At 46.2% G+C, this 21197-nt stretch overlaps 1 protein-coding gene across 1 annotated transcript; it reads left to right on the forward strand.

Moving 5' to 3' along the window:
• Positions 1 to 13453: 13453 nt before the first annotated feature.
• On the forward strand, positions 13454 to 15181 carry LOC123111159 (cytochrome P450 94C1). Its single transcript, XM_044531851.1, has one exon. It carries the CDS (start codon positions 13553 to 13555, stop codon positions 15077 to 15079), a length of 1527 nt encoding a protein of 508 aa, XP_044387786.1. The 5' UTR covers positions 13454 to 13552; the 3' UTR covers positions 15080 to 15181.
• Positions 15182 to 21197: the final 6016 nt, after the last annotated feature.

Consider the following 21197-nt stretch of genomic DNA (forward strand, 5'->3'; position numbering starts at 1 on the left):
GATAAATATTGACGACAACTATAACTCTAAATCATCAAAGAAAACATTATCTCTGGCATGCATCACAAAAACTAAGGCTTAACTAACATGTATCAGTCGCACTCGCCTAAGATGAAGTGCAACGTGCATACATATGCTCCATTCAAATGCTTCAAGGGCTCCAATCCTACACAGACCAAGGTGAAAAAGGTTCAAGTCAGCTTACCGCATCACCAATAAGAAACAAACAAAGATTTTGTCCCCAAGAACATGAGTGAAAAAATGATCTCAATTCAAATGGCATTAGAATGTCCCGAGTAATTAAAATGTCGGCACTAAAGAGGAAGAAAGAGCAGATCACCACTCTCAAAATTCCATCGGCACTTAACATCAAACTCTGACATGGACACCTGGTTAGTTAGTTACCATTCACTAATTTGAAAGAAACCCTTCCCAAGTAGATGGTTAGCATCCCATGTCCTGGATCTGCTCCCCATAACTCCTCCTACACCTACATACAAGATCAGAAATGAGCAGCGAATTGTGCAGATAGTACTAACCCTTCCACCGGATTGAAGACGACGAGGAGAGGCCCCTTGCTCCACCATCCTCTTGCATAGGCTCGATGTCTCTGCATCCTCCCTTGGCAGCACCTGAAATGAGATGGCACCCAAGCTTCAGCAAAACTGAAATGGCGTCGTGACACCGAATTTAATGGAGATCGGGTGGTCGAATTGGAGGAAACGTCTGACCTGCATCCCTCCTGCCACGAGGGCGGATTGGTTGGCGGACCAGGGCGCCATGTCGGGCATGTAGGTGAGGTCGTTGCTGAAGTCGGTGCTGGTGGCCGTGTGCGCTGTGGCGAGCGAGGCCATCTGCTTGAGGCGCCGGACGGGGTCCTTGCTGGGGGTGAAGGGCAGCTTCCTGCTCTTCTTCTCGGACACCACCAGTGCGCTGGTGGCCTTCCGCTTCCTCTTCTTCCCCTCCGGCGGCTTGGTCTGGACGACGGCTACAGCTGGGTTGGACCCTGTCACGCCCAATATGCGACCCTATCCAAAAGGAACTCGAAGGTCCCACCAAGGATAGACCCGCATATTGAAACGCTTTTGCAAGGTGGATATCATTACATCAATATTACATAATAGATGGGGATACATACAAGAGGCATACAATGCCACATGAATACAACATCACAATACATAAGAGCATCATCCGACTATGGAAGAAACACAAACAGAAACTCAAACGACATCCACCCTGCTAGCCCAGGCTGCCGACCTGGAACCTATCCCCTGATCGAAGAAGCAGAAGAAGAACTCAACGCAAGCAAGCATCGCCCTCGCATCATGATCATCGCACAACCTATCCCTGCAACTGTTGTTTTAGTAATCTATGAGCCACGAGGACTCAGCAATTCCATTACCATGGGTATCAAGACTAGCAAAGCTTAAAGGGAAAGGAAGGGGTAAAGTGGTGAGGTTGCAGCATCGACTAAGCATATATGGTGGCTAACATACGCAAATAAGAGCGAGAAGAGAACAAGCGGAACGGTCGTCAACTAGTAATGATCAAGAAGTGATCCTGAACTCCTACTTACGTCAAACATAACCCAGAAACCGTGTTCACTTCCCGGACTCCGCCGAGAAGAGACCATCATAGCTACACACGCGGTTGATGCGTTTTAATTCGGATCTGGTGTCAAGTTATCTACAACCGGACATTAACAAATTCCCATCTGCCAATAACCGCAGGCACGGCTTTCGAAAGATTATACCCTGCAGGGGTGTCCCAACTTAGCCCATGACAAGCTCTCGCGATCAACGAAGGAATAGACCTTCTCCCAGGAAGACCCGATCAGACTCGGAATCCCGGTTTACAAGACATTTCGACAATGGTAAAACAAGACCAGCAAGACCGCCCGATGCGCCGACAATCCTGATAGGAGCTGCACATATCTCGTTCTCAGGGCAACACCGGATGAGCAATCCGTACAACTAAAAACCAGACCTCAAGTTTCCTTGAGGGGGCGCTGCAAAGGGCTCTAGTTCGGACCAACACTTAGAAAAGTACTGGCCCGGGGGGGGGCTATAATAAAGATGACCCTCAAGAGAGCAACTCCCAAGGGAAAAGTAAGTGGTGGTGAGGCAAATGGTAAATCCAAGGTTGGGCCTTGCTGGAGGAGTTTTATTCAAAGCGAACTGTCAAGGGGGTCCCATAAATCACCCGACCGCGTAAGGAACGCAAAATCCGGGAACATAACACCGGTATGACGGAAACTAGGGCGGCAAGAATGGAACAAAACACCAGGCAAAAGGCCGAGCCTTCCACCCTTTACCAAATATATAGATGCAGTAATAATAAAAGAGATCTTGTGATATCCCAACCAAAATCCTGTCCACCATGGAGAAATCTTCAACTTCACCTGCAACTAGCAACGCTATAAGAGGGGCTGAGCAAAAGCGGTAACATAGCCAAACAACGGTTTGCATAGGAAAGGTGTCAAAGGTTAGAGGTTCATGGCAATTTGGGATGGCTTGATGAGCAAAAGATAGGTAACGCAGCATAGCGATAGAACGAAGCAACTAGCATAGCAATGATAGTAGTGAGATCCAGGGTAGCGGTCATCTTGCCTGAAATCCCGCAAGGAAGAAGAACGAGTCCATGAAGAAGATGAAGCCACGAAGACGAACCAAGCGTAGACGAACGAATTCTCACGATCGCAACGAAACATGAACTATCGAGAAGAAGCACACAACATGGTGAACACACCACTCATGAACATGACATGATGCACAAACAAGCATGATGCATGACAAAGCTAAATGAAGCTACTCATTGCAAGAGAGGATGCAAACAAGAGCAACACATCAAGGCAAGTTTAAATGAGGCCGGGAGCAACATATAACAATTCCGGTAAGTCCTCATATGCATATTTCGAAAATTGGTCCAGATCTGAATAAACCTTATGTTCAAGTTGTTAAACAGCAAGTTAAGATGCACAAAGATGATCTACACGAGATTCTAGTCAAGTTACATATAAAGTTCATTTAGTTCGGAGCTACGGCCTAGAAGATATGAGCAAAACAAGTTAAACATGACATTGATGCAAAATGCACCCAAACATCAAGCAAACACCTCAAAACATGGATGCAACATGATAGTATGAAACTATATGCAAAATCACGCAAGTTTCATATAGAGCACACTCAAAACGGAGCAACGGTTCAACACACACACACCATACAAGTTTAAAGGACAAGCTGTCCAAAACAGCAACTAGGCATATAGCAAGCATCAAAACAATATACTACAGCACCTCATCATAATAACAAAAGGCATGGGCATTAAGTACAGGTAAAGCAAAACAAAACATGAACACTGAACTATCTCTAGAAATCACTAGAACATACTCAAACACACATGGTAAGATTGCAAGTTATAACAATTTCAGACTTTGCAGAAAATAACATCACGATGCAATGTTTAGAGCTATCAAACAACATGTTACAGGAACTTATCATGGCAAACAAAGGCATGGCATGAATCTACGAATTGCATAGATCAAAAGTCCTTTAGTGACCATAAGCCAAAGAGGATTAGAAAATATGATGGCACCCACGTAAACATGGCAAGTTATTAAACAGATTCATACATGGCAGGAACATAATTATGAAGGCATGTAGATGAGCTTGTGCAACTCACTACAGAGCAATACATGGCATGGCAAGGCACCCAACAGTAGGAAGACATGTTTGTGAAGCTAAGCATGGCAATAGCAAGGTCATAGGGTGCATGGAACACTAGGAAAACACATGGAAACAACTGAACTTAATGTTAACAGGCTGGCAGCAACATTATGAAGCAACTTTGGAGCAAGATATGAACAAGCTACAGCAAGCTATAAATGCTACCAGGGGCATGGATAGATAGAGGATGACATGTAGATCAAAACATGTTTATAGAACATCTCCAGATTATGCATAGAATGATTAGTAGTAACATGTTTATATAGCATCACGAAATAACAGATTCAGCCTAGCAAAACAGCAACATCATGTACCCTACTTAACAAGCTTGAATCACTCGCCATAAGTCATTGCATGACAAGATAAGCATAGCATCATTAAAAATACATGTTTGTGAAACAAACCAAGTCAAGAACAAGTCCATAGCATCCAAGGATCAACTACAACAAGCTTGGCCAAATTGAATAACACGTAAACAATCTGTCAGGAAACATTTTGAAGCAAAAGTAGAGCACTCAAATGACATGCTAGACTACTCCATAATTGCAACAAAGGGAATGAATGGATAGACAATAACCACATGTTCAAAATACCCTTACTGAAGTATCTCAAAATAAGCATGGATCTTTCTGTAGCATCAAGTTACATGGCATCAAAATAACAGCAGAACAGGGACTAAAATCAGCAACATCACGATGCCTAGTTTGCATGCTTGTGCTAGTCACCACATTGATCACAAAAATGCATGGTAAGCACCTCTGTAAAGAAGACATAGCATAGATCAAAACACATGTAGACATCAACCTCATAGGATGCACACATCAATCATGGCAAAAATGACAAATGAGCTCGTTCTGATAACAGACAGTAGATAACATTATGAAGCACTCCTACAATGATGATTCAGGCATCAAGATGACCTCAAATGAATATGATGCAATGGCATGAAATGATGTACTCGTTGAGACGAACAATTTGACATATTACACGCACAAAACGGAGCTACGGATGCAGAGTTACGGCATGACGAACATGTATGCAAAATGAAATGCACATGATGACATGATAAAATGCAACACGCAAGGAAATGACATGGCAATGACAGCGAAAAACTGGCAGACAACTGGCGCATCGAAACCGGGGCGTTACAACACTCCTCCACTAACAAGAGATCTCGTCCCGAGATCTGAGGACCGAGACGGAAGGGAAAATGGATGAGGAGAAACAAGAACTGAATAGAAGAAGCAAAGAATCGAGAGCACTCGAGAATAAGAGATGAACGACGAGAATGACGAGAATCAAAAGCTCACGGAATCAGATAGACTATGAAACCACTCTGGTTAGAACGAGATAAGAAACGAATAAGACTGAAAGGATTTAGGCAGCACTCCGGCTCAAAATGGAAGGAATAGAACAAGAACTTCACATGATGGAATGAAACTTGATGAAGACATGACACAAAACCTCCGGAAAGAATTAAAAGAGTTGAATGAAAATAACGGAGAAGAAAATGACAACTTGTGCCACGAATGAAATAGAAAGCAACCTTAGAAGAAAAAATTGAATGGAGTTGTTGAGAAAATTTAACAACGAAAGAATAAGCTTGTTGTGGACTTATGGATAACATCTTAGAAAATATGAGGTGATAACCAACCACGAGCGGAAAAGATTAAAGGACTGGGAAGAATGAAGAAATGCAAAACTCCACTTCAAAAGAATATGGAGAAATAATTGCACTTCGAGATGAGAAGAAAAGATACTTGAACTCCGCCAGCAAGAATCTTGATGAACTCTTGAAGAATGAATTAAATCATGAAGAACCACCGTAAGAATTCGAAAATGACTGACTAAAGAGGATGAATCACCGGGAAGAATTAGAAGAACAAATATGCTTGAGGGGGATTTAGGTACAAAAGAACAAAGAGATCATGAGCTGATTAAAGAACACTTGAACGAAGCACCGGGATAAATACAGAACGATAACTGGAATAATGGCCTCCGGTGGAAAGAAACGGGAAAAGAACTTCTGACATACTCCGGATGGATAAGAAAATAATATCTGACAAATGGAATAATTCGAGAGGATAATAAGAAGCTAGAACCATGAATCTTCGGTATAACGGGCAAGATTTAGAGGAAAAACTCTTCTTCGGTCTTCAAATGATGATGAGAAACACCACCAAAATTACTGAGATACTCCGGTAGAATGAAAAAGGAGGAAGGGGTTGAACCAACAATGAAATGATTTGAAATCGATCTTGGAAAGACATCTGACTGATGAAATTCATTCTTACGTCACACTTGAAAAGAATTGAGAATAACTCCGGGGGAATTAGAAGAGTCAGGTAAGATCCTGGGAAAAGACCTGTGGGTTAGGGCCCACTGAAGAGATAACACCGTTGGAAAAGACTATGAACAGATAGATGAAGCACCGGAACAATTGAAATATTTGAATGAGGTGACAACCACGAATTAATTCAAACACAGACGAATCTCCTGAGATGTCTTGAGCACTCCAGAAGGATAAACTGGCGAGAGGCGAATGAGCAGGGAAAACACTTCGAGGAAAAGAATATGATCAACCCGAAAACTTGAATTGAATCCACCGGAGAAGAAATGGATGAAGAATGACGAACGAGACGAGAATTCATCGGTTGAAATAATTGAAGAAAGACTGAAGAGGCTCCGCACAACTGAGATAGATGGTTGAGACAGACTCAGGCTCCGGGAAGAATAGGGTGGGAGGGCGGGAAAACAAAGGCAACTTGGAAGGGGAAACGATGAATAACTTGAAGAGAAAACACCGGTTGAAATCATTGAGGAAAGAGAGCAAAGACTTCGCACGAGTAGGATGGATACTCGATTACGGACTCCGGTTCCGAGAAGAAGAAGGGTGGGCGGGTGGGAAAGAAAACAACTGAGGATTGAACTCAATGATGAAGAGGGTCGAGTCAACTTGACGAGAAATGCACCGGATGAAAAGAGCTGAGGAACAACTACCAGAAAACCAACTGCGTGATCCTAAAGAAAATTTGAAAGGGGAAGAGGAGTAATTCAAAACACCTACATCAAGATTCCTTACGAGAGCGATGAAGGGGGCTGAGGAGTAAAAAGAATTCCCACTCTCCGATATAACTAAACTCTGAAAACAGTTTTCTTCTAGACTCAACAACGGCCAAACTACACGATCAATCAAGGGGGCTCCTAGGGTCGGTCGAGACTCTGATACCAACTTGTCACGCCCAATATGCGACCCTATCCAAAAGGAACTTGAAGGTCCCACCAAGGATAGACCCGCATATTGAAACGCTTTTGCAAGGTGGATATCATTACATCAATATTACATAATAGATGGGGGTACATACAAGAGGCATACAATGCCACATGAATACAACATCACAATACATAAGAGCATCATCCGACTACGGATGAAACACAAACAGAAACTCAAACGACATCCACCCTGCTAGCCCAGGCTGCCGACCTGGAACCTATCCCCTGATCGAAGAAGCAGAAGAAGAACTCAACGCAAGCAAGCATCGCTCTCGCGTCATGATCATCGCACAACCTGTACCTGCAACTGTTGTTGTAGTAATCTGTGAGCCACGAGGACTCAGCAATTCCATTACCATGGGTATCAAGACTAGCAAAGCTTAAAGGGAAAGGAAGGGGTAAAGTGGTGAGGTTGCAGCAGCGACTAAGCATATATGGTGGCTAACATACGCAAATAAGAGCGAGAAGAGAACAAGCGGAACGGTCGTCAACTAGTAATGATCAAGAAGTGATCCTGAACTCCTACTTACCTCAAACATAACCCAGAAACCGTGTTCACTTCCCGGACTCCGCCGAGAAGAGACCATCACGGCTACACACGCGGTTGATGCGTTTTAATTCGGATCTGGTGTCAAGTTATCTACAACCAGACATTAACAAATTCCCATCTGCCAATAACCGCAGGCACGGCTTTCGAAAGATTATACCCTGCAGGGGTGTCCCAACTTAGCCCATGACAAGCTCTCGCGATCAACGAAGGAATAGACCTTCTCCCAGGAAGACCCGATCAGACTCGGAATCCCGGTTTACAAGACATTTCGACAATGGTAAAACAAGACCAGCAAGACCGCCCAATGCACCGACAATCCCGATAGGAGCTGCACATATCTCGTTCTCAGGGCAACACCGGATGAGCAATCCGTACAACTAAAAACCAGACCTCAAGTTTCCTTGAGGGGGCGCTGCAAAGGGCTCTAGTTTGGACCAACACTTATACAAGCACTGGCCCGGGGGGGCTATAATAAAGATGACCCTCGAGAGAGCGACTCCCAAGGGAAAAGTAGGTGGTGGTGAGGCAAATGGTAAAACCAAGGTTGGGCCTTGCTGGAGGAGTTTTATTCAAAGCGAACTGTCAAGGGGGTCCCACAAATCACCCGACCGCGTAAGGAACGCAAAATCCGGGAACATAACACCGGTATGATGGAAACTAGGGCGGCAAGAGTGGAACAAAACACCAGGCAAAAGGCCGAGCCTTCCACCCTTTACCAAATATATAGATGCATTAATAATATAAGAGATCTTGTGATATCCCAACTAAAATCCTGTCCACCATGGAGAAATCTACAACTTCACCTGCAACTAGCAACGCTATAAGAGGGGCTGAGCAAAAGCGGTAACATAGCCAAACAACGGTTTGCATAGGAAAGGCGTCAATGGTTAGAGGTTCATGGCAATTTGGGATGGCTTGATGAGCAAAAGATAGGTAACGCAACATAGCGATAGAACGAAGCAACTAGCATAGCAATGATAGTAGTGAGATCCAGGGTAGCGGTCATCTTGCCTAAAATCCCGCAAGGAAGAAGAACGAGTCCATGAAGAAGATGAAGCCACGAAGACGAACCAAGCGTAGACGAATGAATCCTCACGATCGCAACGAAACATGAACTATCGAGAAGAAGCACACAACATGGTGAACACACCACTCATGAACATGACATGATGCACAAACAAGCATGATGCATGACAAAGCTATATGAAGCTACTCATGGCAAGAGAGGATGCAAACAAGAGCAACACATCAAGGCAAGTTTAAATGAGGCCGGAAGCAACATATAACAATTCCGGTAAGTCCTCATATGCATATTTCGAAAATTGGTCCAGATCTGAATAAACCTTATGTTCAAGTTGTTAAACAGCAAGTTAAGATGCACAAAGATGATCTACACGAGATTCTAGTCAAGTTACATATAAAGTTCATTTAGTTCGGAGCTACGGCCTAGAAGATATGAGCAAAACAAGTTAAACATGGCATTGATGCAAAATGCACCCAAACATCAGGAAAACACCTCAAAACATGGATGCAACATGATAGTATGAAACTATATGCAAAATCACGCAAGTTTCATATAGAGCACACTCAAAACGGAGCAACGGTTCAACACACACACACCATACAAGTTTAAAGGACAAGCTGTCCAAAACAGCAACTAGGCATATAGCAAGCATCAAAACAATATACTACAGCACCTCATCATAATAACAAAAGGCATGGGCATTAATTACAGGTAAAGCAAAACAAAACATGAACACTGAACTATCTCTATAAATCACTAGAACATACTCAAACACACATGGTAAGATTGCAAGTTATAACAATTTCAGACTTTGCAGAAAATAACATCACGATGCAATGTTTAGATCTATCAAACAACATGTTACAGGAACTTATCATGGCAAACAAAGGCATGGCATGAATCTACGAATTGCATAGATCAAAAGTCATTTAGTGACCATAAGCCAAAAAGGATCAGAAAATATGATGGCACCCACGTAAACATGGCAAGTTATTAAACAGATTCATACATGGCAGGAACATAATTATGAAGGCATGTATATGAGCTTGTGCAACTCACTACAGAGCAATACATGGCATGGCAAGGCACCCAACAGTAAGAAGACATGTTTGTGAAGCTAAGCATGGCAATAGCAAGGTCATAGGGTGCATGGAACACTAGGAAAACACATGGAAACAACTGAACTTAATGTTAACAGGCTGGCAGCAACATTATGAAGCAACTTTGGAGCAAGATATGAACAAGCTACAGCAAGCTATAAATGCTACCAGGGGCATGGATGGATAGAGAATGACATGTAGATCAAAACATATTTATAGAACATCTCCAGATTATGCATAGAATGATTAGTAGCAACATGTTTATATAGCATCACGAAATAACAGATTCAGCCTAGCAAAACAGCAACATCATGTACCCTACTTAACAAGCTTGAATCACTCCCCACAAGTCATTGCATGACAAGATAAGCATAGCATCATTAAGAAGACATGTTTGTGAAATAAACCAAGTCAAGAACAAGTCCATAGCATGCAAGGATCAACTACAACAAGCTTGGCCAAATTGAATAACACCTAAACAATCTGCGCGGAAACATTTTGAAGCAAAAGTAGAGCACTCAAATGACATGCTAGACTACTCCATAATTGCAACAAAGGGCATTAATGGATAGACAATAACCACATGTTCAAAACACCCTTACTGAAGTATCTCAAAATAAGCATGGATCTTTCTGTAGCATCAAATTTACATGGCATCAAAATAACAGCAGAACAGGGACTAAAATCAGCAACATCACGATGCCTAGTTTGCATGCTTGTGCTAGTCACCACATTGATCACAAAAATACATGGTAAGCACCTCTGTAAAGAAGGCATAGCATAGATCAAAACATATGTAGACATCAACCTCATAGGATGCACACATCAATCATGGCAAAAATGACAAATGAGCTCGTTCTGATAACAGACAGCAGATAACATTATGAAGCACTCTTACAACGATGATTCAGGCATCAAGATTACCTCAAATGAATATGATGCAACGCCATGAAATGATGTACTCGTTGAGACGAACAATTTGACATATTACACGCACAAAATGGAGCTACGGATGCAGAGTTACGACATGACGAACATGTATGCAAAATGAAATGCACATGATGACATGATAAAATGCAACACGCAAGCAAATGACATGGCAATGACAGCGGAAAACTGGCAGACAACTGGCGCATCGAAACCGGGGCGTTACAGACCCCCCCCCCTCCATGGCCGACCTCGAGGACGGTGGCGGCTCAGGTCGACGACGGCGCGTTGATGCCGCCTTGGATCTGGGCGCTGCCTCCCCTTGTCCTCCTCGCGCTCCGGGAGCGGGCGGCGGTTCCCCTTCTCGCCTCTGCGCACGAGCGTGCGGTGCGGCGGCGGCCGGCTGGGCGAAGAAGACGATGGCGGCGTGGGGCTGGACCTGGACAGCGGCGCAGGGTAGGGTTTGGAGGGGGAGAGAGGCCGACGAGGTTGGGCGGCGCCAGATCGGTGGGGCGGAAGGAGGAGGCCGGGCGAAGGCGGAAAAGGAGGAGAGGGAGGCACTGGTGGGGAGGAGGAGGCGGCGCGAGCGGGAGAGGAGCCGGCCAGAGGGGTGAAAGGAGGAGGCCGGGCAGCGGCGGGGAAGGAGGACAGGAGGCGCGCAGGAGGGGAGGGGAGAGGAGGCGCACGGGAGGGGGAGGGCCGGCTAGGGTTGCCTCCACGGGAGCCGGCCATTTTATACCCCCGACGAGTGATATGACGAAAATGGCCCCGGCGGGGTAGGCGATTTACGTGCGGTGGCACGAGATCTTTACAGCGGGGGTAACTATTCATTGCTACAGCTCTTTTTTTTATCCGACGGCCCAGCTCTTCCAGCGGCTTGATCCAACGCCCAAAAACGCATCAAGCAAACGAATTCGACGGCCCATGATCACTGAGCTCTGAGAGCGTCCGGGAGTGACTGGATCTGTTATTACTCGATGTCCTGTCACTTCCCTCTGTCTGTTTTGATTCTCCCCTCCCACCACTATTCTTTCTCACTAATTACCTAAAACCCGGCCGACCTGATAACTGACACTTATCTGTTTACCAAATAAAACCATATCCCTTTAGTAAGTCAATAAATGCTTACCAAATATATACCATTGATTGGATTTTTTTGATTGTAGAGCATGGTTAGTAGTATAGCCAAAAGCTGGCTATATGAATTTGCAATGTCACTTATAGTCAATCTTATAGCCTGCTCATACAATTGTTAGTCATATTAGTATACTACATCATTAATATATGACCCACATGTTTCTCTCAGAAAAGGTGTTGGAGCTCGTGCTATAACCGGCTGTAAATTTGTAGCCCGCTTCTTTTCTCTCACCTCTTCTCTCTCATCCAACTAAGCAAAAATATATTATTTAAAGTCTCACAACCCGCTTATATCACCTTAGAGCAGGTACAATAGTCCTACTCAGCAGGCTGCAAGGCATCCCACATCAGCAAAAATCTGAGCTGGAGGAGAGTAAATACGAGAGAGAGAAGGAAGCGGGCGCTTCTTCAGTCGCCGGGCTACAGCGCAAGACACGAGAAATTTACGCCCGCTTACAGCCCGAGGCGAGCGCTAGCGGCGGTGCTTCCGATCCCGTGCGTCTCCCCTCCTCTCAGCTCCCACGCTTCTTCCTCCGTAGCAGTCCAAGAGGACGCGTGCACCGGCGCCTCATCTCATCTCCCCGTCGGCGGCCCATCTCGTCCCACCGCCGCCCCATCCTGTCCGCCGGTCGACCTTCCCTTCTACACACGGACAAGGCGCCCGGATCCCCATAGCCTCTGCACCTTAGCTTGCTGAACTGCAAGGCCCTTTGTGAGCAGCGCCTGCGAGCAGTGGTCTGGTGATTCTTCATCCAATTGGCAATATATATATATGTATACATATTGAGATGACGACAAAGATGCAACTTGTATTGGATCACAACAAGTCATATAGACATGCAATTGTTAAGTGTTTAAGTATTTATTGCAGCCAGACTTGCAGCCAACCTAAGAGCCAGCCTATTGTATGGGTGAAGGCTTTAGGTAATGTGGCGATGGGTTATAGCCAGCAGCCGGCTGTGCTATTAACCTTGCTCTTATTGTACTTGCTCTTACCAAACAGGCCGTTTGGTTACCAAATAACCTAATAGCCATCGCACAACACACAACAATTACTCCGTCCGTTCCTAAATATAAGACTTTTTAAATATATCAATACAGACTATCTACAGAGCAAAATGAAACAGAGAGAATACAATGCTATCTAGCAACAAGAAATATAAGTTCACAATGAAGAATTGCATAACACGAAACAACACTTCATGAGAAAATTGCGTCGACCACTATATGCGTATGAAAATGAAGCCGGAGTCGACTCCTAGAAAGATATTGGACACAATTCAGGAAGTTTTAACACCCACATTCTTAGGATGTAAAGCTGTGTAGAAACCGAAGTCCCAGAAAACTATCTCGTGATCAGCATCTAGAATCCGAAAGAGGGAACAGCCCTTTCTGGTTTAGTAGCGAACGAGCACGATCAAAACGTTGCGTAGCCGAAAAATGATATGAGCACGGGGAGGAGCAGAAAAAGATTGTCTTAATCATGTGCTGAGGGACCCAACTGTCATGCAGAGCCCGTCGTGGACCCAGCTGTCATCCACCGTGCTACATCAACGAGCATTGAGCGGGCATGAGCTGGGTACACGCAAAAGTACCAGGCAGCAGCTAGCGCCAACGTTGGGTTGTTTAAAGCACCAGCGCACGTGTTCCATGTGCATCTTCCCTCGTCCACCCACATTATATATAGACAGGGGCCTCCTCGACTCTCCCCACACCAAAGCTCACATTTTTCCTCGTCGTCTCCCCGGAACCCGCTCGACATTTGCTTTCTCCTTTGCCATTCGTGCGACTCGTGAGAGCAGCTAACCGGAGAGCGATGGACGCCGTGGAGTTGTCCTGGGGCGCGCGGTGCGCCGGGCTGGCCTTCTTCGTCCTGTCCGTCCTCGTGGTGGCGCTCGCCGCGGTGCTCCTGCTCGTGCGCCGGTGGCCGTGGTGCAGCTGCCATGTCTGCCGGACGTACCTCACGGGCTCCTGGGCCAAGGACTTCACCAACCTCGGCGACTGGTACGCGCACCTGCTGCGCGAGTCGCCCACGGGCACCGTCCACATCCACGTCCTCGGCTGCACCGTCACCGCCAACCCGGCCAACGTCGAGTACATGCTCAAGACCAACTTCGAGAACTTCCCCAAGGGCAAGCGCTTCTCCGCGCTCCTCGGCGACCTCCTCGGCGGCGGCATCTTCAACGTCGACGGCGACGCGTGGCGCCACCAGCGCAAGATGGCCAGCCTCGAGCTCGGCAGCGTCACCGTGCGCTCCTACGCCTACAAGATCGTCGCCCATGAGGTGGAGACCCGCCTCCTGCCCGTCCTCGCCGACGCAGCCGACAAGGGCAAGGTGGTCGACCTCCAGGACGTGTTCCGCCGGTTCGCCTTCGACACCATCTGCAAGATCTCCTTCGGCTTGGACCCAGGCTGCCTCGACCTCGACATGCCCATGTCGGACCTGGCGAACGCGTTCGACACCGCCTCGCGCCTCTCCGCCATGCGGGGCGCCGCGGCTTCGCCGTTGGTGTGGAAGATGAAGCGGATGCTCAACATTGGGTCCGAGAGGGAGCTCAAGAAGGCCATCAAGCTCGTCGACGACCTCGCGTCGGCGATGATTCTACAGCGGCGGAAGCTGGGTTTTGAAAATAGCCATGACCTCCTCTCCCGGTTCATGGCCTCGGACGGAGACGTGCAAGCCATGGACGACAAGTACCTCCGCGACATCGTGGTCAGCTTTCTCCTCGCCGGGCGGGACACGGTGGCCTCCGCGCTGACCACGCTCTTCATCCACCTGTCCAAGAACCCTGAAGTCGCGGCCGCCATTCGCGCGGAAGCCGGCGGCGACAAGCCGTCCACGTACGAGCATCTCAAGAGCCTGCAGTACACGCACGCGGTGCTGTACGAGAACATGCGCCTGTTCCCGCCCGTGCAGTTCGACTCCAAGTTCAGCGCCGCCGCGGATGTGCTCCCGGATGGAACCTACGTGGAAGGCGACTCGCGCGTGATGTACCACCCGTACGCCATGGGCCGCATGCCGAGCATCTGGGGCGCCGATCACGAGGCGTTCCGCCCCGACCGGTGGCTCACTGGACCCGGCGATTCGTTCGCGCCGCCCAGCCTGTACAAGTACCCAGTGTTCCAGGCCGGCCTCCGCGTGTGCCTCGGCAAGGAGCTCGCCGTCACTGAGATGAAGGCGGTCAGTGTGGCCGTGGTGAGAGCTTTCGACGTGGAGGTTGTCGGAGAGAATGGCCGTAGTGGCTGGGCGCCAAGATTTGTGGCGGGGCTCACGGCGTCCATCAGCGGCGGGCTCCCAGTGAGGATCAAGCGCGCTTCGACGTCGGGTGCAGACTTCAAATAATTAGTAGTGAAAAATTGGGATGCGCTAACAATGTACATAAGTAGGAGATATCAGTAGGATAGTTGTTTCTTTAATAAGAAAATCAAAATTTTCATCAGTTAATGTTCACCGTGATTTCCAAAATTTCTTGCTTAATGGTGCTATAATTTCAGAAAATCAACCGAAAAGGGAAGGTTACAGGTCTCAGGCGTCTAACGAGATCAAAACACCTGATAAACACATATACGTTCATAAACTCATAGACCGAAATCCTCCCTATATCTCTATGGCTGATACTCCACTCTCTGACTGAGATACGTTTCATCATTCAAGTGCTCCCTCCGTTCCGTAATTCTCGTCGTGGTTTTAGTTCAAATTGAACTAAAACCATGACTATGGGACGAAGGGAGTATTTAGTAGTAAAACAAAATATTGCCTTGGGGATGATGACATGCTCTTCATAAAATAACTTCTTCTCGAGCATTATAAAATCATTTACCTTAGCGCTAGTAATACAAATACAAGCATTTTTCTCTTACGTTCACCAAAGCAGTTACATGTAAGATTTTGTACTGAACCGATGAACACAAGTGATTGCTTTCTGATATCCCTGGCTAATAACGTAGTGACAGAATGATAATATATATTGGGCCCTGAAGATCAAGGGTTTCTAATACCTTAAGAATCCTTCCTCGATATGAAAAGTAAATATCAAATCCGTGGAGTTTTCCTACGAGCCAATGATTATCTCTTCACTCAACGAAAAACCTTCCTGGTCCCCAACTTAGTCTAGTGAAGTTGCCAATCTCACTAGCTTTGCTAGTTGCAAAGATTAATTACTGTGTTTGGCATTGTTTTTCTATGCAAAAGAACAAATATTCAGAACATTAAAGCACAATAAAAGTGTAAAATGGGGTCGCATTTATGAGGAATAAGGACCGGATCCAAAGTTTCACTATTTGCATCTCTCCAAACTACATAGGCATAGTGAACACAATAATCAAACACGCATATAGACACTCCGCCCTTATTTCCATAGACCGCTATCGAACATGTATCTATAGCTAATAACCCACTTCAACACTGAAATCCATCATGCAGCTCAAAGTATTAAGTAATAAAATAGAGTATTGCATTGACCAAGGTGACATAATGTTGATAGTATGTTCTCTTTACCTCCGGTTAATCACCGAGTCAACTAGGCAACAATCTTTTCATCATTAGTGGTAATAACTGTTGGGAACGTAGCATTCAATTTCAAAAAAGTTCCTACGCTCACGCAAGATCTATCTAGGAGATGCATAGCAAGGGGGGGGGGAGTGTGTCTACGTACCCTCGTAGAACGAAAGCGGAAGCGTTTGACAACGCGGCTGATGTAGGGCGGCTCAAGCGTGATTGCAATGATATGTGGCAGCTGATGACGACTCTAGTTAAATATGCCGACTCTGATAGTACCAAGGACCCCGAGTCTGATGATGAAAAGCCGGGAAAGGGAAAGAAGAGTGGCAACACCAAGGGTCCGCAGCATAACCCGACGAGTCAGGGGGCAACGGTAAATGCAAGGCCGATAGTAATTCAGATTTTGTGGCCAATACCACTACACAGAATAATGGTCAGCGTCGTAAGGGGGAGCCACCTCCTCGGACAGGTGGATCAGGTGTCAATCTTTTGCACTTACTGAATCAACCCTGCCCAAAACATGGCATGAAGGAAAGGCCATCCACTCACCTTTGGAAAGATTGTCAAATTATGAGAGAGTTAAAAAATTCTGATTTTTTTAGAACAATCATGGGCCGGGCGGCGGCAAAGGTTCTGGTGGCGGCGGTTCTCATGGCCTGGGTTACGGAGGTGGCGTTGCTAATTCCGGCTTCTAGGGTCACCAACACCATCAAGGTAATCAGGGTGGTTATAATCAAAGTAATCAGGGTGGTTACAATCAACAATCCCGTCAAGGGGGTCAACAGCAGCAGTCTAGATATCAAAGTCATCTGAAGCAGTTGAATAGCGGGCAGTACCACGTCTTCACCACAAGTTTATGCAAGCGGGACCTAAAGCTCCACAAGAGGGCTGTGAATGCCATTGAGCCGGCAGTTTTCCATTACTTGCGATGGTCTTAGCAACCCATTATGTGGAGTCGAGAGGATCACCCGCCCCGGGTTGATAATCCCGGCCACTTAACTTTGGCGGTGGCGCCTCAAGTTGGTGGATACAAATTCACTAAGGTACTCATGGATGGGGGTAGCAGCATTAATATCCTTTATTATGATACTTTCCGTCGCATGGGGTTGATTGACAAAAATCTTAAGCTGTCCAATACTGTTTTCCACCGAGTGGTGCCCGGTAAATCGGCATACCCTGTAGGCAAGAATGAGCTGGAAGTAGCCTTTGGGGATGAACATGATTCCAGGGCCGAGAAATTAACCTTTGAAGTGGTCAAGATCAAAAGCCCGTACCACGCTCTGTTCGGACGGCCGGCTTATGCTAAGTTCATAGCACGGCCTTGTTATGTTTATCTGCAGCTCAAGATGTCGGGTTAGAAAGGGACCATTACAGTGCATTGGCGTCGGAAGATAGCTTTGGAGTTTGAAGAAGGTGATGCTGCTTATGCTAAGTCTGTCTGTGCAACAGAGGAGTTGAAGTTTTACAAGGACAATGTTGATCCGGCTGATATGACATCTCTGAAAAAGCCTAATACAGAGCATGATCCGGTGCTGAAGTTTAAGTCGGTGATGACACTAAGCTACTTGACTTTGTTCGTGGCGATTCATCCAACCAGTTTAGTATCAGTGCTAACCCGGATCCAAAATAGGAAAGCGCGCTCATCGAGTTTATCCGTGAGAACTGGGACATCTTTGCATGGAAACTTTCTGACATGCCGGGTGTACCGAGGGAACTCGCTGAGCACACTCTTAATATTGATCCAAAGTTTAAGCCGGTCAAGCAATTCCTTCGTCTCTTCAATGAGGAGAGACGTAAGGCCATTGGTGAAGAAGTGGCCCGGCTCTTGGCGGCTGGGTTCATTGTTGAAGTCTTTCATCCTGGGTGGTTGGCTAATCCGGTTTTGGTGCTTAAGAAGAATGGCACTTGGCGTATGTATGTGAACTACACGGACTTAAACAAGGCTTGTCCGGCTGATCCTTTTTCTCTCCCTCATATTGATCAAATCATTGATGCTACGGCGAGTTGTGAGCGTTTGAGTTTTTTGGATGCTTACTCTAGTTCTCATCAGATCAAGATGGCAGTTAAGGACCAGGAGAAGACAAAATTTATCACTCACTTTGGAGCCTTCCGCTATGTGTCTATGCCTTTTGGGCTCAAGAGTGCCTACGCGACTTACCAGCGATGTGTGCAGAATTGACTTCACAGTCAGATTGGGCGCAATGTTCATGCTTATGTGGATCATATTGTGGTGAAATCCAGAGAGATGGAAACTTTGATAGAGGATTTGAAGGAAACCTTCAACAATCTCCGGGTCTACAAGATGATGCTTAACCCGGCCAAGTGCTTTTTTGGTGTGCCAGCAGGCAAGCTTTTGGGTTTTATGGTTTATAATAGAGGCATCGAGGCTAACCCGGAGAAGATCAATGCCATTACCTCCCTGGCAAAACCGGCGTGTATCAATGATGTTCAGCATCTGGCGGGTAGTATTGTTGCCTTAAGCCGGTTCATAAGCCGGGGGGTGAGAAGGCCATACCACTGTACCAGATGATGAAGAAAATAGATGACTTTGTCTGGAGTGATGCTTCTAATGGCATGTTTGAAGCTTTGAAGAAATAGCTAGCTGAGCCGCGAGTATTTGCTGCTCCTATTGATAAGGAGTTGTTGTTGTTATATGTGGCTGTTAACGCCCGGGCTGTCAGTATAGCTATTGTGGTGGAACAGAAGGAAGCAGGCAAGGAATATCCGGTTCTACGACTGGTTTACTATATCAGTGAGGTGCTTACTGAGTCCGAGAAGAGATATCCACATTGGCAAAAGCTCGTTTATGGGGTGTTCATGGCCAGTCGGAAGCTTAAGCAATATTTTTTAGGTCATCCCATCACTGTGGTCAGTTCTGCTCCCTTAGGGGATATTATTCAAAACAGAGAAGCCACAGGGCGGGTAGCCAAGTGGGCCATTGAGCTTGGACCTCATGGTTTGAAATATATGCCTCGCACTGCCATCAAGTCTCAAGCACTTGTGGATTTCATCAATGACTGGACAAAGTTGCAGATGCCTGAAGAGAAGCCAGATAACACATAATGGATTATTCACTTTGATGGGTCCAGGCAATTGGAGGGCTCGGGGGCTGGAGTTGTCTTAGCTTCCCCTCGAGGTGACAAATTTTGTCATGTTCTAAGGTTGATGTTTCCCTGTACTAACAATGCAGCTGAGTATAAAGCCTTGCTCCATGGTCTTCGGATGGCTAAGGAGATGAACTTAAGCCAGGTGAGATGTTTTGGCGACTCAGACTTGGTGGCTCAGCAAGTTTCAAGCACATGGGATTCCAAGGATCCACTTATGGCGGCTTATCATCATGAGGTTGCTGCTATTTCTTGGGCACTTCAAGGGTTATCAAGTGGAACACATTGATCGCAGAAAAAATGAGGCGGCTGATGCTTTAAGCCGGTTAGGGTCCCAACATAAACCGGTGCCACCTAACACTTTCTTGGATGTTTTGCATAACCCTTCTGTCAAGTTGCCTACACAGGAATATCTGGCTATTCCTGACTCGGAAGCGCAATTGGTGGCGGCTCTTCACGCTATTCCTGATTGGACAGTTCCATATTTGGCTTACACGACCCAGGGCGAGTTGCCTGAGGATGAAACTTTGGCCAGACAAATAACCCAGCGGTCTAAGTCAATGACAATTGCTAACGGTGAGTTGCACCATCATAGTGTCTCTGGGGCGTTTCAACGTTGCGTTTCTCCTGAAGAAGGCCATGAAATTCTTCGCGAGATTCATGAAGGAGATTGTGGTCATCATGCAGTCTCTAAATCTCTCGTGGCCAAACCTTTTCGTCATGGATTTTCTTGGCTGATGCCTCATGCTGATGCAGAGGATTTGGTCAATAAATGTGATGGTTGCCAAAAATTCTCACGGCGCGCTCATGTGCCGGCTCAAGAGTTGAGGATGATTCCAATCACTTAGTTGTTTGCAGTCTGGGGGCTTGATATGGTTGGGCCTTTTAAAAGGTCCAAGGATAAAAAAACACCTTTTGGTGACGGTTGAAAAATTCACAAAGTGGGTTGAAGAAGAGCCGATCAGTAAATGTGATGCGGCAATGGTGGTTCAATTCATCAAAAAGGTGATTTTTCGCTTCGGATTTCCCCACAACATTATAAGTGATAATGGCACTAATTTGTCTAAGTGTGCAGTTTTGTCAACGTGAGCATATTCGACTTGATTTGTCATCAGTGGCTCACCCTCAATCCAATGGTCAAGCCGAAAGAGCCAATCAAGAAATTTTGAGAGGCATCAAACCCCGGCTTATGGTTCCTTTGCAGAGAACACCGGGTTGTTGGGTGGAGGAGTTACCTTCAGTGCTATGGAGTATCAATACTACCCCCAACAGATCTATGGGTTACACGCCTTTTTTCATGGTTTACGGAGCAGCGGCGGTTCTCCCTAGTGACATCCGTCACGACTCGCCCTGCGTGGCGGCTTATGTTGAGGCTGATAATGAAAGAGCATGCCAGGATGCACTTGACCTATTAGATGAGGAGCGTGACCTTTTGGCGGCTCGTTCGACAATTTACCAACAAGATCTACACCGCTATCATAGCCGTCGGGTTAAGACCAGAACCTTTCAAGAAGGTGACTTGGTGCTCCGGCTCATCCAGGATCAAACTAACATGCACAAGCTATTCCCACCTTGGGAAGGACCCTCTATGGTCAGCAAGAATTTGAACAATGGGTCATACTATCTCATTGATGTTCGAGACTACAAGGACTCACCTCAGTCGGAGGAGGAGACCGCTAGCCATGGAATATTGCTCAGCTTCGGTCTTACTACACTTGAGCCACTGACTCTTATGATATACATATTTTGATAATGTATATATTATGATGATTACAATAAAGCCGGCATCCCTGAAAAAGCAGGGCCTCTGTCGTTTCATTTCCATGAATAATGAGTCTTTTTCATCATAATTTCAA

Source organism: Triticum aestivum, chromosome 5B (assembly GCF_018294505.1).
Source record: "Triticum aestivum cultivar Chinese Spring chromosome 5B, IWGSC CS RefSeq v2.1, whole genome shotgun sequence".
Lineage (NCBI taxonomy): Eukaryota > Viridiplantae > Streptophyta > Magnoliopsida > Poales > Poaceae > Triticum > Triticum aestivum.